Source organism: Peromyscus maniculatus, chromosome 1 (genome assembly GCF_049852395.1).
Source record: "Peromyscus maniculatus bairdii isolate BWxNUB_F1_BW_parent chromosome 1, HU_Pman_BW_mat_3.1, whole genome shotgun sequence".
Taxonomy (NCBI): Eukaryota; Metazoa; Chordata; class Mammalia; order Rodentia; family Cricetidae; genus Peromyscus; species Peromyscus maniculatus.
In genome coordinates, this window is record NC_134852.1 from 193,522,172 (window position 1) to 193,539,874 (window position 17,703).

General features: G+C 48.7%; 1 protein-coding gene across 1 annotated transcript in view; it reads right to left on the reverse strand.

Moving 5' to 3' along the window:
• Positions 1-17,703, reverse strand: part of Pik3ap1 (phosphoinositide-3-kinase adaptor protein 1) — a 117,686-nt gene that overhangs the window by 18,980 nt on the left and 81,003 nt on the right. Inside the window, exons 10-13 of the mRNA XM_006992417.4 lie at positions 14,268-14,462; positions 10,221-10,286; positions 8,579-8,784; positions 5,274-5,346 (exon numbers count right to left, since the gene is read on the reverse strand). Coding sequence (XP_006992479.3) covers positions 5,274-5,346; positions 8,579-8,784; positions 10,221-10,286; positions 14,268-14,462 — 540 coding nt within the window. The remainder of the gene's footprint in view (positions 1-5,273; positions 5,347-8,578; positions 8,785-10,220; positions 10,287-14,267; positions 14,463-17,703) is intronic.

A 17,703-nucleotide genomic window follows, 5' to 3' on the forward strand; every position in this document is an offset into this window, starting at 1 on the left:
ACAGAGTTCAATAAGTCATATCTACCCAGCCATAAATGACGCCTTCTCTTTGGCAGCTGCTCTGATATCTCCTGCCTCGTGCCGAAGGACAGGGTCCACCTTCCTACTACCCAGTGCCTGGTGTCCCTGGCCAGAACAAGGGACCAGATCTTCTGGAACCGGAGTTACAAATAATTGTAAGCGATCATCTAAGTTCTGGAAACCACCTGGGTCCTGTGCAAGAACAGCAAGTGTTCTTTACCCCTGAGCCACCTCTCCACCTTTGCTCTTCATATTTTATCACAATAAAAATGAAAAGCCTTCCACCAGAAACCCCAGCAGTGGTGCCAGCCGTGAGCAGGGCAGCCATCCTCGGGCAGAGGTGCCAGAGGGCACCTCTCAGGACACTAACAATAGCGGCCCTCTCGAACACTCTTTTGAAACCAAGAAGCTCAATGGCAAGGCCCTGGGCAAGGCCCTGAGCAGCCGGGCTGAGGAACCGCCCTCGCCTGTCCCCAAGGCCTCTGGTTCCACTCTCCACAGTGCGTCTGGCAACTGTTCCAGGACCCAGTCTGATGACAGTGAGGACAGGAGCCTTGACACCCTCTGTGCCAACCACAACAATGGACACCTGCACCCCCGGCCCCCTCACCCCCACAACAATGGGCAGAACTCTGGGGAGCTGGAGACAGTAGTCTGCTCTTCCCCGGGACACCCAGACACTGACCATGATAACCCACCCTTGACAGGGATGCTTCTGCACAAAGATTGTTGTGGGTCTGAAATGGCCTGTGAGACCCCCAGTGCTGGAGCGAGAGAAGACCCCTCTGACCCCTCGGCCATGGACAGCAGCAAGGTTGTTCATAGCCACAGTGGCCTCAAAAGGCACTGAATTGAATTGGAAGACACAGATTCAGAGAATTCCTCCTCAGAGAAGAAACTAAAAACATGATAAATACAAAGGGAAAACAAAAAGCTACAGAAAGTAGCCTTACAAAGTAATTTTTTCTTGTTTAGTGAACACAGAGGAAAGGAAAAAGTATTAAAGGCGCATAAAAAAAAAAAAAAGAAAAAGAAAAGAAAAGCAAGGCTACTCTTGGGTTGATAGGTGGTACACTCTCCCCCAGAGGGACTGCTTGCCATCCTGAGCCATTCCTCTGTGTCTGTTTGAGCTGGACCTGGAATGTCCCCTAAAGGCTCATGTGCTAAGGGACTGGTCCCGCCACGGTGCTACTGTGAGGTGGTGGAAGCTTTAAAAGGCAGAGCCAAGGAGAGGTCTTTCGATTATAGGAGGTGGCCCTTGAAGGGGTCAGTGAGACCCCAGCCCGTGAGACCCCTTGTTGTTTCCTTTCTCAGCTGGGAGACAATTCCGTGTTACCATGCTCTCTGCATGTGCAACCTCATCCCAGGCTACAACGGAACAGGGCAACCGATCATAGACTCAAAGCCATAAAACCGTAAGCCAAAATAAGCCTGTTTTTCTTTTCTTAAAAAAAAAAATACATTTGCTGGGCAGTGGTGGTGCGTGCCTTTTGGGGGCAGAGGCAGGCAGATCTCTGAATTTGAGACTAGCCTGGTCTACAGAAAGAGAGTTCTAGGACAGCCGAGGCTACACAGAGAAAATCTCAAAAAAAAAAAAAAAAAAAAAAAAAAAAAAAAAAAAAAAAAAACCAACCAACCAAACAACCAAACAAAAACCTCTTTATGGGGGCAGAGGGTAGAAATTCAGATGACAACCCAAGAGAATTAGACCCATCGTGTGGGTCCTGAGAATCAAACTTGGGTCGCCAGACTTAGCAATAAGAGCCTTCTACCCACTGAGTCATCTTACGGCCCCAGGTCTTTTCTTTATTTATAACTTGATTAGCTCAGTTATTTTTTTACAGTAATGGGAAGTTAACTAACACAGTGTCCAAAGATACATAGTTTAATATTTTTATAGTGATGGTACTAATTATAGTCACTGACATAGAAATAGTAAAAATTATTACCCTTCCCCAAAGCAAAATTCCATGTCAGAAGATCTGGAAAGGGAGGAAGAAGCTGGCCATGCTTCTTCACACATTGATCATTCTGATTTAGACTATAGGTATTAGTGGCTGGAAGCCATTATTTAGACCCTGATAAGACTTGGGTGAACTTTGTGGGGTCCTGCATTGTAGCCCAGGCTGGTCTAGAACTTGTGATCTTTCTGATTTAACCTTACAAGCGCTGGGATTATAGGTGTGTGCCACAGTGCTCAGATTGAACTCAGTAAAATATTTCAAAACTTATGAGCTTTGGGCTGGACAAATCCCAGCCCAGAGCACTTACTCTAGAAGGTTCTGTTTCGGAGGGCACCAGCCCATATGTGTGGCCTCTGTGGATTCACAGCAAAGTGTGATTTTTGGAGTTCTTCCATGGGCCAGGCCTGTGCCATCCTTGCCCAGTGCACAGCCCTGTTACCTTTCCATTGTGCAGATGAAGACTGCGTCTCAGGGAGGTGAAGGGTTTTGCCCATAGTTCCAAAGCAGTTAGCACTATGCAGAAACCCAACCCAAACTTGCTTGCCCCGAGACCATGTCTGTGCCCCTCTGCTCCTCAGCATGGGTGGGTGCAGACTTGGGTTCCAATGTCCAGTGACACTAGATGGAGCCCAGGGGTGGGGAAAGAGGCCCAGAAGTCTCAGTTCTTGAGCCAGACCACTGACCCCTGAGTGCATGAGAGTCTACGGCTGTACCCTCCTGACCTTCAGACACTGGAGTCACCGGCAAATCACAGGCCAGTATGGCCTGGCTTAAAAGCTTGACCAGAGTTCACTCCATTGGAGCTTCTGCCTTTGCATGCGATGCTCTATTTTACGAAGCACTGCAGTCCTTTCCCACCTAGAGCCCTCTTTTCCGAGCCCAGGTGACTGCAGATCACAAGCCTGACTGCCCACCATGTCAGCTCTCTCCTTCTCTCTACCAGCAAGGCAGACATGATGAGCCTGGGGTGGGGGTGGGGGATACATTTAACATCTAGACACTCAAAAAGAAATGCCAGAAATGACCTCCCCTCTTCCATACATAGTCAAAATCATTAGTATTCTCTAAGCCAACTACTTTTGAAAAGCCACTGTGCTAGGCATCATGGGAAAACCACACCTGCATAAGGAAAAAGACAAGTGAGTCATAAACTAGGAGACCGCACACGGTGGACCCTGGGTTTCTTCTTGAGCTGGGTGCTGACACTTGGTGGCTGTGTGGAGTGACTGGTGTCAGCAGACATTTGGCTGGAACCTCTCATTCCAGCACAGATCTCCATCAGGGTGGCGCTACAGACTGGGGAGTGAGCAGGGCACAAAACATGAACCTCTCATCCCAGCACAGACTTCCAGATCTCCATCAGGGTGGCGCTACAGACTGGGGAGTGAGCAGGGCACAAAACATGTGTGTCCCTGCCCTCGCGGGAGCTTATGGTAAGAGGGAGGAGAGATGCTGGTCCATGACCAGCAGACTAAGGAAATCCTGGTCCATGCTACAGGAGAACAGGGAGAACGGGAGAGCAGGAAGCAGGGTGCAGGGGCTCATCCTTGGTGGATGAAAGGAGGCAGCAGGTAAGGGATGTGGAGGAAAGCAGCGAGTGCAAAGACCCTAGGGGAGACCCGTGCTTGCTTGTTAGAGCAACATGAAGGAGTTAATTCATGCTCAGGCCTGGGTCTGGAGCTCATGGAGAATGAGTCCGGAGACCACATAATGTGGGGCCTTGGAGGCTACAGCAGAGAGTCTGTCTTTCCTCTGAGTGGGACAGGAGCCCCTGGGTGCTTAGAGCAGAGGATGGAACACTCTGATATTTTATTTTTGGCATTACTGTTGTTTTTAATTACGTGTCTGTGTGTGAGGGTTAATGTGTACACGAGTGCAGTTCCCCGCAGAGGCCAGAAGAGGGCAATAGAGCCCTTGGAGTTGGAGTTACAGGTGGTTTGTGAATCACTCAATATAGATGCTGGAGACCAAACTCAAGTCTTCAAAAAAAAAATAATAATAATAATTAAAATTAAAAATTAAAAAAAGAGCAACACAAACTCTTAACCACTGGATGATCCTTCTAGCCCCTAGTAGTTTGTTGTTTTTTAAAATTAATAATTAATTAATAAATTAATTGTTTTGTGAGAGGGTCTCATTGTGTAGACAAGCTGGCCTCAAACTCACAAAGATCTGTGTCTACTTCATAAGCCCCGGGATGAGAGCAATTCGCCATTGCACCCAGCCATATGATACTTTATTTATAAAGGACACTGGCTTTACGTTGGAGGATGAACTGTAGAGGGCTGAGAGTGGACAAGGGTGGAGATGAGTGCAGAAGCTATGGCAGTAGTTCCACAAAGAGGTGGTGGCAGTGTGGTTACTGTCATGGCACAGGAGGAATAGCCAGACTTAGGCTGCACCTTGGAGCCAGAATCTGAGGAATGAAGAAATGAAGCAACAACAATTAGAGCAATAAAGAGACATGCCAGGGACACCAGGCTCTCCAGATGTCCTGAGCAAGGACACAATACAGAAGCCTACGGTGGCCCAGAGGCTTCCCAGAGAAGGGGCTGTTGGGCGGAGCCACACAGCCAGTTATAAGAATGCAGGGAGAAAGAGGTCTGGGCAAGAATCGCGTGGGGGAAATGTCCGGGCTCACGAGAAGCCAACTGGCGGCAGGCAGTTAAACACACAAGTCGGACTGGTTTTGCTTGGTTCTGCATGGAAGGGGCTCCTGCGGAGCCTTTTCTTGAGGGCTCCTCTTGCCAAAAGGTTGGCTAGAGCAGGGCACAGAGGCCCAGCCTCCTGAAGGCAGGTCCTTGCTCAGGATGCTTGGTGTCCCATGGCTGGTGTCATGAGGGGTTTGGAGGGGACAGAAGAGCCCACCCATAGTGCATGCAACAGCCACTCATGGCCTACTATTGCATAGTGTGCCCTTAGGAACTGGTGGTAGAGGCTGCCCGCTCTCAGGAGAGTGGGGCTTTCTCTGCTCCCTTGGCTCCTACGTTCTCCTCATTGCCAAGGATGGAGCCAAGAGAGAAAGTATAACCATCCACTTGGGGTAGGAGGGGGTGTTACCCATTCATTCCCTCACTGGCTGGGCATGCCTTTCCCAGCACTGCAGCACTTACAGAAGGGACGAAACACAACCATCATCTCAATGGCTCTCCCCATCTAGTGAAGGACCCGGATGTGCAAACAGGAGCTGGGCAAGCAATCTGCCCACTCCGGCCACAGCAGAAGGGACAGTCAAGGTGGCAGCAACAGCCACCCATTGGCGATGCAACACGCTGAGAGGCCACCTACCTGCATGCTTTCCGGATTTTTGCTTCTCTCTCTGCCTTCGGGTGATGCTGTCTCTTAGTCTTTTAAGATTTTCCTGGAAAATAATTAGTTCATTGTTTAAGTACCCAGCAGAGTGATGCCTTTGGACATTAGAATCCGTTCTCAGTTTATGCCCTACACAGGAGCTAGCACACTACAGTCACATCTTTCAAGATTGCCCCCAGAGAAACTCAAGTCTTTAATACACTGTGCCTGAAATGTGCTTTTTTTTCTAGAGTAGAGTGTGCTTGCAGATGTCCAGTCCCATTCTCAGCCTCCTCCACGTGTGCCTCATAGGCAACCCCACCCTTGACATGCTCACAGACTCGAACTCGTCCCTGCCTCTGACTGTGCTTTCTCCTCAGTCTTCTGAACTTGAGGGACTCTAATTTCCATACATCTGTCCCAGGCCTGGGCCAAGGTTACCTTCCTGAAGCCCTTCCCCAGGTGGCCTCGGGCCTTAGTCCTGTCCCTATCAACCACCTCACACTTGGGCTACAGCATACGACGTGTGCATTATGTGTGCACATACAGACCCCGTCTCTTCAGGGACACTGGACTTTCCAAAGACCCGGTCTTGAACCTCTCTATAATTCAATCGTTTGGGCCACTGTTGTCATTCAATAAGTGTTGATTGGATACACGAAGGTCAAGATTTGTTTCTATCTTAAGTCAGCCCATAGCAACAGTGCCCAGGCATCCCAGGGAAGTTAAGAATCTGAGCACGCGGTACCCCGGGGAAATGTCTAAACAGTCTGGTTGGAGTAGCAGGTGGATGTAAGGGAACCACAGGAAACCAGACTGGAAAAGCTGGTTGGTCTGCAGTTGTGGGCTAAAGACACTGAACCTTGTCCAGAAGGCATTAGGGGAACAAAGAAAGTTATAAGATGGCCATCATGACGAAGTTCTGATTATCTGGAGGTGGAGGCAAGGAGACCCACCTACTGGTCAGGTAGCTAGCCCGATGCAGGTAAGAAGGGCCAACAATGAGACATGGCTAGGGGAGACATGGAAAGACACAGAGGAGACACACCCCAGAACAGGAGTGGGTGAGACCTCCAGCTACTACGTATGAGTGGGAGCACACCAACCTCTGTCTGGGGCCTTGAGAGATAAGCAGAAAGTAAGCTACTTCGCTGGACAAGCTCAGGTCGAGAGCACCTCAGGAGAGCATGCCTGGCTAATGGCTGCAATTGGAACCGGAGGCAGACGCAAGTGCTGTCGGTACACAGAAAGCACTAAAGAGAGCCTGGGCAGTGCCCACTCACAAGGGGCAGGGATGAAGGAGACAGAAACAGACAGAAGCAAAGGGAAGCGAAGGGGAGTGTCCCAGGACCAGCCAACACGTTCGAGGCCCGGACAGGGGAGGCTGTCAGAACATAGAATTACATGTACTTCCATTGGCTGGGGTTTTCTACCATTATGAATATGAACCCCAGAAAGCATCCAGGAGTTCGGAACAAATCTGTGTGCAGGAAAGAAGCTACTTGGATATAGATACAGGGAGAAAGCTGGCATTTTCTTTGACCAGGCATGTGAAGGGCTTTTCCTACATACACACTCTCCCCCTTCCCTTCACATTTCAGAAGTGGAGAAACAGAGGCACAGCAGGCCCCTGTCATCCAGCTGCAAGTGGCGGAATAGGGAGGTAACTTGGGCTGCTAGCTCCAAAGACAGCTTGTAACTACTGTGACACATGGTTACAGGATTTAGGAGGAAAAAATCAATTCAGTGTTGGGCCAGGGGTAGCCTTTGCTTAGGATGGCAGCGGTTCTAGGGCTCCTGAATGAAAGGGGCCTGGAGTCCTGTGTTCAACGCTGCAGGATGCCATCACCCTTTAGACCCTTTAGGGAGGGATGCACCTGGTAAAGAGGGTTCTCACGTTAAAAACACAAAGCTGGCAGAGTTAAGGACGTGTGGTAGGAGGTACAGGGAAGGGAAGTATGGAGTCTAGAGCCAGCCTGTGAGTCTGCATCTGACCCCAGGGTGAGCCCCTGCTTCTGTAAAACAGAGGCCATACTATCTCCCTTACACTTGCATTGTGAAGAGCCACAGAGACTGGTCCAGCCAACCGGAGCTCAGTGTCTGATGTGTGACTATCTGCGCTCAACCCAGCTGCCTTCTGACTCGCCCCTGATTCTCACCACCTTATCTACACCTTCCCCCAAAAGGCACTGCTCCCCTCCCAGGGTCAGATGTCTCCACAGCCCAGTACCTGTCATGTCAGATTCAGAGAGACCAGTGACTGTATTACATCACTGGGAAGACATTATCATTCACTAGAAAAGTGGCCTTGAATATGTCCCCTAATCCCATGGGCCTAATTTCCTCATTTTTAATATGAATATATGAAAATAATGTGTGTGTGTGTGTGAAGTTGTTTATTTTATCATAGAAATCCTCAAACCAGCTGGGCATGGTGGTATATGCTTGTAATATCAGCATTTAAGAGGCAGAGGCAGGTGGTTCTCTGCAAGTTTGAGACTACATAGTGAGTTCCAAGTCAGCCAAGACTATATAATGAAACTCTGTCTGAAAACAACAATCTTCAAACCATACAGATAAAGCAAGACTCTGACGTGAACCCCAATCCTCTCATATGAGCCCTCCCAGAGGGCAGGCCCTGGGACAGTGTGTTCGGCATTTTACAGATCTGTGCCTTTGTATTTACAAGGTGCTTAGAGAAATGCAGTGCCAGCATGTGTGTGTGTGTGTGTGTGTGTGTGTGTGTGTGTGTGTGTGTGTGAGAGAGAGAGAGAGAGAGAGAGAGAGAGAGAGAGACAGAGAGAGGCAGAGACAGAGACAGAGACAGAGAGACAGATAGAGACAGACAGATTGATTTTAACTCAGGAGGTTTAGACTCTGCAGCTTGTAGTGTTCACTTCATCATATTTCTTGGGGCCTTTCCAAGTTTTCTTCGTGTTCTAAAGACTGATGACCAGCTCTGAGGAGGAAAAGGGGCCCTGAGGAACAGAGCCGTCAAGCAGAGGTGGAAGACCGAGCACAGACAGCGGCAGTGCAGAGGCAGAACTGGGGATACAGGGAAATTTGTTCCTGACCTGCAGCCTCTTAACGCTTTTAGCCAGGAGTTCCAGTCAGGGAGACTGCTAAGCACAGCCACCGACAAGGACACTCTCAATGTTCACCGGTCCAGCCGTCCAGTTATGGTGACATACGGTCAGCTGCAGCTGTCTCTTCCGCTGCACGGCAGGGGGAGTGTGAGTGTGTGTGTGTGTGTGTGTGTGTGTGTGTGTGTGTGGCAACCCCACAGTGGCAGAGCTGGCTACCTGCTGGAAGCGGAAGGACTCGGAGCGCCTCTTCTGGTTGAGCTGCCACTCTTTGAAGTGCAGTACAGCCTCATCCACGTTGACGATTCCTAGCTTCACCTGCTCCTGCAGGGTTATGAGCTGTCGCTGGCCTGGTGTTTTCATCCCAGCGAATGGGTCGTAGATGCTCGATGGGGGCCTGTCCCTCCACGGCCTCACGGGTGGCTCTGGAAAGAACGGCAGAAGTCAGCTTGATAACTCCCAGCTGGGAAAAGCAGACCTGAGAGGTGGCCGTAATGATGGTGGGCACAGGCAGGCTCCAGGGAACTGTCTGCCACATCCAGAAGAAACCATGACATTTGGAACCAAGATGGGGGGGGGGGGTGTGGAATGAGGAAGGGCAAGTTGCTGATAGTTTCAAAGCCTATTGGAGTAAAGCAGACAAAGCCATAACATGGAAGGGAGGGGCGAAGCCTGCTGAGCACACTGAACTTTGACTGTGAAGGCATCTAAGCCAGTATTTCGCCACCTAGAGACTGCTGATACTTTGGGGTGGGCAACCCTTCGATGTGGGGGCTTGTTCTGTGCCTTAGGGGGTAGTGAGCAGCAACTCGAAATGTCCCCAAATATTGCTTACTGTCCTCTGTGAAGGGAGGGAAAAATGCTCTCTATTTGAGAATCAGTGCTTTAGACATAAATCCACTCACAGAACAGACAATATACAGGAAGAGTCCAGACAGGGGCTTCTCTCAGCCCTGTTTCTTAACAATGGTTGTGGACTGATGGGCACAAAATACCAATGGAATTGCCACCAGGTCCAGTGGTACTGGTATAAATTAGGAGCTCAGTTCCAGCAGGCTGACCTTGGGTTGTTCTGTGCCAACCTCTATTTCATTATGATTGAAGGACAGCTATCTACTTTAGAGGCTGGAAGCCGGCCAGCCCCTCTCCAGGCTGCGACTCCAGGTCTTTGGGGAACGAACTACTTGCAGGGATGATGAGGGCATTGGGACATGTAAGGACAACTTGACATCTTACGTCTCAGTTCATGTAGCGTGTTCCAGATCTCCCATGTGACTGCTGCCTTTCAGGAATGCTTTTGAATGCTTGGACACTGCTGGGGCTGCTTTTCTAAACAGTCTTAAGTGGGGTGATACAGAATGCCTATGCTTAATAGAAGGAAACCACTCAAGGGTTATGGGGAGTACTCGGTTCCTTTCAAACTTCCTTAAAAGGTCTTTGGGAAAATTGGACGTCCTGGTTGTTATCCAACGACGAGAAAGTAACTTTAATCAAAGTTGACTCGAAGCATGGTGGAGCTAGTAAAGACAAGGCAGATAGTTCAAGAGAGCTGGGCCAGGGGTGAAAACTTGGTGCTGGGCCACTGCCGTGCTGGTGGCAACAGCCTCAATCCCCTATTCTACATGGACGCCTGCCTATTAGTGCCTCTGTGGGGTCAGTCTGGATGATAATCTAGAGTACCCCTGCCTCTCCCCCCTTCCTCTGGCTTCAGGAAGGGATCCTCAGACATCTCCCTGGGCCACCACTTAGATCTCTCTACGTGAATGCCACAGTGCTGCTACCACACGTGGCCATCCTGGGACAGGAATACTCCTAGAAGTGCAATTCATATGTGGGAAGTTGAGGACAAGCTCTGGTTTACCTTTTCTGATGTTCTCTGAAGAAACATAGAAATTCCCAAGCCGTTCCTGACTTTTTTCTGCAAAAACTGTGAAAGAAAGAATATTCTGAGTGAAGGCAAGACATTTCTTACTCAGAGACTCTGACATACATTTACAAAATTTTATATATTTTATACATTTATTTAAAAAAAGTAACCATGTGCAAAAAAAGTAATAAACATTTAGTCATGACCATTGTACACAAATTTCTGGAAGAAAAAAGTGAGAGAGAACAGAGAGTAAAAAAAAGTCAGGGCAGACACACAGGTTCTTCAGCTTAGAGACAAAGCCAGCCAGCGTGCATCAGCAACATGTCTAAGATTGTTAAAGAAGAGGATTAGCAGTTCGGTAGTGGTGCACGCTGTTAGTCCCAGCACTTGGGAGGCAGAAGCAGTCAGATCTCTGAGTTCGAGGCCAGCCTGGTCTTCAGAGCAAGTTCCAGGACAGCCAGGGCTACACAGAGAAACCCTGTCTCAAAAAGAAAGAAAGCAAGAAAGGAAGGAAGGAAGGAAGGAAGGAAGGAAGGAAGGAAGGAAGGAAGGAAGGAAGGAAGGGAAGAAAGGAGAGAAAGAAAGAAAGAAAGAAAGAAAGAAAGAAAGAAAGAAAGAAAGAAAGAAAGAAAGAAAGAAAGGAAGAAAGAAAGAAAGAAGGAAAGGAAGAAAGGAAGAAAGAAAGAAAGAAAGAAAGAAAGAAAGAAAGAAAGAAAGAAAGAAAGAAAGAAAGAAAAGAGGAAAGGAAAAAAGAAAAGGGCTATAGAGCTGGAGAAATGGTAAAGTACTTGCTGTACAGGTCTGAGATCCTTAGCACCCACATACATGCTGGGTATGGTGCCCACATCAATAATCCCAGCACGGGAGAGCTGGAGACAAGCAGATTCCTGGAGCTTGTTGGCCTATAGTGAATTGGTGAACTCCAAGTTCACTGAGAGATGCTCTCTCAAAAAAAAAAAAAAAAATGGTGGAACAATTGAGGGGTGCTTCCCAGCATCAAACTCGAGTCTCCAAAGGCTCTCACAAACACGTGTACCAGTACATACTACACACAAGGAAGGGAAGAAGTGAGGGGAGGGAGGAAGGAGGAAGGATGTGTGCCAGGATCCCCAAACAGAAGCATCTCTGAAGACCTGTCGCTGGAAAACAAAAGGAGGCACCTACCACCTGGTAGGTCCGCATACTACAAAACAGAACTCTAGTTGGTAGAACAAGGAAAACGTGTCCCTCCAGAGGGACCAAGATGAAGCCACTCATGAGCCACAGGCATAGGACAACAGAGGTGACTGGGAAGGGAAACACTCTGTAGTGGTAGGGTGACAAGGACGTCTCAGAGCTCCCTGGGATCTGAAGGAGACTCCCTCAGTTAAAATCCCTGCTCTGCCACCTATGTGTCATGTGATCTCGGACAAGAAGCTTGACTTTCTCCATGCGTCTGTTTCTTATATGTAGAATGAAGATCGTACAATCCATTGGGTTGTCATGGGAAATAAGGACTGGTACATAGAAAGTGCTTAAAATACAGCCTGGCACGCGTAAGCATGCATCATTGGCTTTTATGGTCATTTTTCATTTCTAAGCTTTGAGATGGATGACAGCAGAACAGCCATGTCGTGCTGTTCAGCGTCTCTTGGTTTAAAAGTACTTCCTCAGGGAAGGACTGGGGGGTGGGGGTGGGGGTGCGTGGAAACTGTGGTCAGGATGTACTATATGAGAGAAGAATAAACAAAAAGAAACAAGGTACTTCCTCATGTAGTATTTCATCCGACCCTCATAACACAGTTGTAACAGAGTGCTGTCATTTGTCATGACATATTAGCATGATAACCATTTCTGCATGAGGAAATTAAAGCCCAGATGGGTGGAGTGATTTATCCCATGTCTTACGCTGCGCAGCAAGAAGTGAAAGGTGAATATATTCCAAGCCACTTCCCCTATTGTCACCTTGTGACCTCCTGCCCCGTCTCCCCTGCTTCTCTCTGCAATAAGTTGCCAACTTTTCTCCCATTTAGGAATTACCGCTCTACGTTTGTAGGCCCAGAAGCTGACCCTGAGCTGACGATTGGACGGCTAGCAGTCTGTCTGGGAAATGTGGTTGCCACACTTCACTGTCCACCTGGCTGGATTTAGAATCGCCATGGAAACACACCTCTAGGTGTGTCCACGAGGGCGTTTCCAGAGAGGTTTAACAAAGGCGGGAAAAATCCACCATGAACGTGGGCGGCGCCATCCCACGGGCTGGTGTCCAGACTGGACAAAAAGGAAAAACAGAGCCAAGGTGGTGCAGCCTCTCTCTGTGTTTCCTGTCTGCAGACACAGTGCGGCCAGCTTCTTTACACGCCGGCCGGCGGCTGCAGCTGGCACTGCTCTTGCTGCTGTGACTCCCCCACCAGGGTGGACTGCCCTTGAACTGTGAGCCACGGCAAAGCTCTCCATATCTAAGCTGCGTGTGTCTGATATTTTGTCACAGCAGTGAAAAGGCAGCTAGGACAGGAGGTGACGCAAGTGAGATGAGAAGTGGATGAAACCGTCAATGGCGGGTTATCAATAAGTTACCAGAGCACGGCCAGTGCACAATGGGCAGTTCGGAGTTCTCCCACAAGAGGGGCAAGCACATTGGGCTACTTATTCATTTGCCAGCTCTCATCATTCACGCCTTGAGCAGTGGCCATCTCTGCTAGTTCCCCAGGGTTTTCAGTCTGCCCTGAAAGTGAGCAATGGAGCACCACGTGCCAGAGAAAGCCCGCAGGAAAAGACACAGCAGTGCACCAAGGGAGGGTGCCGGGGGCTAGACAGGGGGCAACATCCGGTGGGTGGACACGCCACAGGAGATGCCGCCCAAGGAGAGAGCAAATCTTGGTGACACAGAACTTCCCACAGTTGTGGTGCAACCCAACTTAGGGTTGCTGGGCTGAATCAAACCAAATCAAAACCAAAGAGGGTAAGTACTTGGAACATAGTCACATTAAGAAATGTGTGTAGTGGGTAGCTGGAAGTACTACCCCCATTGAGGCTTCGGTAACGGTCACGCCTATAAGGTGGGGCCGAGACAGGAGCCCTGAAGACCCGAGATCCCGATGTGCCAGCTCTCTTGGTTCCTGGACCCTGGACACTGGAGGTAGATTGAGCAGAGTTCTCCAGAGAACACCGCCTGACTGCGCTACACCTTTCCCAGACCCTGTTACCTATCCCTTCACTTGTGAGTTACCCCACAAAATAAACCTCCCTTTTAACTACGTGGAGTGGCCTTAATACTACAACCAATAAATGTGTGCAGTTCAGAGTTATGTACAGTTCAGAGTTAACTGGGCATCCTGTATTTTATCTGGCAGCCCCAACCCAGCTTCCCGAGGCTCTGGCTGGGTGCTCCCTGCCCGGGTGCTCCCTGCCCTCTTTAAGATATCCCTGTGTCATACCTTTCATGGAGCAAGTACAGAGCTTGCAATTTTGCTCAGACTGAACTTAAAATCATGTTAATATATGAAGTGCAGTAACAATGGCTTCAGTATCTAACTGGTGTTCCAGGAACAATAATGAAGAAGTCACACTCAATTCTTTCCACCTTTTACTACCATGGGTAAGCAGACAGCCTGAGGTAGGAGCTAGAACATCTGCTATGGAGCCAGGGTCCCTGGGGCCAAGCCCTGGCACTGTCGTGGAGTGGCTGACCTTTTGAGCCTCCATTTCCCATCCATAAAATGGGGATCATGGCCCTTACCTGAAAGGTTATTGTGAAGATTAAATGCAAAGGATGTTCCTAGTAGATTTCAGCAAGTGCCAGCCATTAAAATGATTAACAGTGATGTCAGAACAAATTAAGAGATAAAAATGTACTAGGTTCTCATTTACCTCTGTCCTTATGATTGTGAATGAATGCTTCCAGGAAGACAGCACTGAATTGTCCCTGCTCTAACTCCAGAATTTGTCCTGACCTATGACCTATGACCCTGGCTGGAGACCATTCAGGAAAAGACAATCAGTTCAGAAAGCAAGGGAACTGGGAAGTTCCCGCTGAGCCCTATCCCTGGCCACACTTGCCTTTAGAAATGTATGGCTCGTTGTCGGGCAGCAGGTGAGGGCCAGGAGCACCGGTTTCTGGCCTGGGCACGGGGACAGGGGGTCTGTTGGCCAGGTCCACAGAAAAGGTCTCATCTTCATCCACGATGTGATAAATATCTTCCCTCTGGGAATGGGGCTGTTCTCTCTCCAAACTGGCTGATTTCATGCTGTTACCTAATATAGAGAGAGCGGTGATTCAGTACAGTGGTCCAGGAAATTGCATGCCCACAGGCCGAAAGACCTAGTAAATGTTCTCTGTTACCAAAGTAATAATCTGTGGCAAAAGGCTTCCCTTGAGACATCTCCTGCATCATTTGCTCAGAACCCCTGAAAGCAACCACGAGAACACCAAGCTCTCCTTCATCTGCCAATCACCCAGCCCAGGACAGGAGTCATGGGGCTCGTTTGCCTCAGTCTTACAACTAGGATTCTGTTACTTATCTTGGTATAACTAAGGGAGAGAAAGTGTCCCCAACCCAAAGCTTGCGCACTCCCAGAACCACTTCCTGGTGTCTGGGCAGCAGCCAAACAATGCTCTGAATCCACCAACTGCTCCCGGGTGTGCCCCACAACGACTACAGAATATGACTCTTCTTTGCTGAGTATGGTTTTTGGTGCATTTCCCATATAATTACTGTATCTGGTTAGCAAAAAAACCCATGGAGTTGCTACTGCCAATAACCACAGCTTGAGTATGGGAAAAAAAAAAAACTGAAACTTTGAGGATTTACACAACTTGTCCAAAGTCCCTGAGAGTCAGGCTGGTACCCAGGAAGGCTGACTCTGGAGTGATTGATGCTTCTCTGCACTATCTACCTTTCTCTTACAACTGCACACTAAACAGAACCACTGAGGACAAGAGCTTGCCTCCCCCTTCCTGCCCTATAAAGATCTGCTTCTTTGAACGACTCCATTCAATCAGCAGATCCCCCTCAAATGCCTGTTTGAGATATAAAAATAGAGTTTGGGTCTGTCTCCTGTGGGGTCACAACTCAGCGACTTCCTGGGGCTTCTGTGTTGCCATTACATCTTTCCTGAGCTCCAGAGAGGCTGCCTCTGCTTCTTGGTGTCCTGTGTCCAAGGGACTGGCCAGGCTGGTGCCAACTCATTAGAAAATACGAGGTCCTGGGCTCTGCCCTCAAGGTAAGTTTCCATGCACCTGCTTATCTTAACCTTTTGCATTAGGGCAGGAGGGAACTCTGGGAAAGGCTGATATCCTGGAGGAGCTGCCAACTACCCACAGAGCAACAGCGCCTCTCAGAACACTGTCTCTAAATGGCTTTGCCTGTTTTTCATCCTGCTTTGGGAAGGCTGCTCCTCTGCTCAGAATCTTCCTCGTGCCACCTTGTACCAGGCCAGGCCAGCCCCTCTAAGTCTCAGCCACGCTGTTGACCCCCCAGTTTAAACTGAACTGTTATTTATGCTCGCTGTGTCTCATTCCTTTGCTCCATGACCCTGCCATGATGGGAACTTATTATATTAGGGGGCTGGGCCCCCTCCCTTCCTCCCTCCCAAGTCTGTCAGCTGCAGCGGGAAGGCCCTGACCCTAGCCCTCCACATTGTCCTAAGGCAAACACAGGGCCTTTCATACTGCATGTGCTCAGTCACACCCTTAGAACAGAGGGAGGAACAAACTCTGGTAAAAGGGGGGCCAAGCAGAGATCCACGTATCAGATTTGAGGCTCCCCACAATCAGCCTGCCTTCCCTCCCAGTAGTTTCCTGACCTGGGCTGGGCAGACTTTGGGGAACCCCAGGGAAAGCTCAGAGCTTTCCATTACATTATCAGAGCCAGAGGCGGTCTCGTCTTCTACAGAAGGAGAGAGTTTCATGGCTTCAGATGGCAAGAGAGGGACAGACTTGTGGAGAAGAGGTATAAATAGAATTACTTCCTTAACAACATCTGTCTGCAGGCAGGGCATTTATAAGGAAGAGTTTTTTTAGAAATCTGTGCATTATTAGGGGTTTTGTGACATCCTTCCCCATTCTGTCCAGATAATCATAACCAATCCCTTGGCTCCTGCTGCCCAAAATAGAAATAATTTTCAGGAAAAATGTCCAGTCCTACCCAAGCTGCCAGGTTCCCTAAAAATAAAATATACAAAAGTGAAAGAGAGCCAGATGACAGGAAACATGTTACCCACAGCCAAAGGTCATCTCAGCGGAACTCAGTCTGTGCTGTTGGGCCCCTGACAGGATGAATTCTGACCCGCTTCCCAGCCTTTCCCACCATGATCCGATTGTGACATTTAAAGTCATTAACTAATGATTTAAACAGACAGTTGATATGTGCCAGACATCACCCTGTGCCAGACTCTACATTTCACTGCGGGCAGAAAGTTAATCCTGCCTAGAACTCTTTATAACATTACTGCTGGCTGTTGCAGGCCACATGAGTGGAATGAAGGACAGGCCTTCCCAGCTGGGCCTGGGGCTCACATCCACACCTCCCTTCTCTCCCTCACAGGTGTCAGATCTGCAGCACCCCCTCTCCAATTCTTCAGAGCTGCAGAATGCCCAGAAATGCTTCCAGAATCACACATAGGGGTGGAAACGAGAGACTGAATAGAGGGGTTGAGAATGATCCCAGTTTTATCTGAGGTGTAGATGAAGCCTCTGTGCAATATTTTGCATGAAAACGGTATGCTGGACCCACTCATAACTTCTGGTAGGAACTATGTGAGCTTAGTCCATTGAGCCACATGACACTATCAGAATCGTAAGACATCCTCCCTGAGACCCAGCGATTCTGCTCTGGTACTTTATAGTATACGTGCTCACAAATGTGTGCAAAGATGTTACATAAAACCAAGGGTATTCCCTGCAGTGAGGCTCACAAAAGCACAAAGCCGAAGACAGGTTAACATGATAGAATGCCTAGGCGCCTGTGGAAAAGTTAATGTGTGTGCTGATACGACCTGTGAGTAAACATAAAAGAAGACACATGTATACAATATTAATGTATACAGAAAAACTCAAGAGAAGAGAGACAGAGAGACAGACAGAGACAGAGACAGAGACAGAGAGACAGAGACAGAGAGAGAGAGGTGGGGGGACTTTTCTCATTGCTTTAACTTTTGGGGCCAGATGGGGTGACTCACACCCGTCATCTCTGCAGCTGGGAGAAAAAAGCAGGAGAATTTCCATGAACTTAAGGCTAGCCTGGGTTACACAGTGAATGCCAGACCAGACAGGTCTACATAGCCTTGTCTCATTTGTGTGTGTGTGTGTGTGTGTGTGTGTGTGTGTGTGTGTGTGTGTGCATGCTTTATGCATCAGTTGAATTTTTATTATTTTCATGTATTACTTTTACAATAGTAAACAACTATAGCACAGCAACAGGTGGGCATAACAGGGAATGAAAGGGGCTTCCACTGTCAAAGATAAAAACAAAAAAAGAAAGAAAGACCGGAAAGC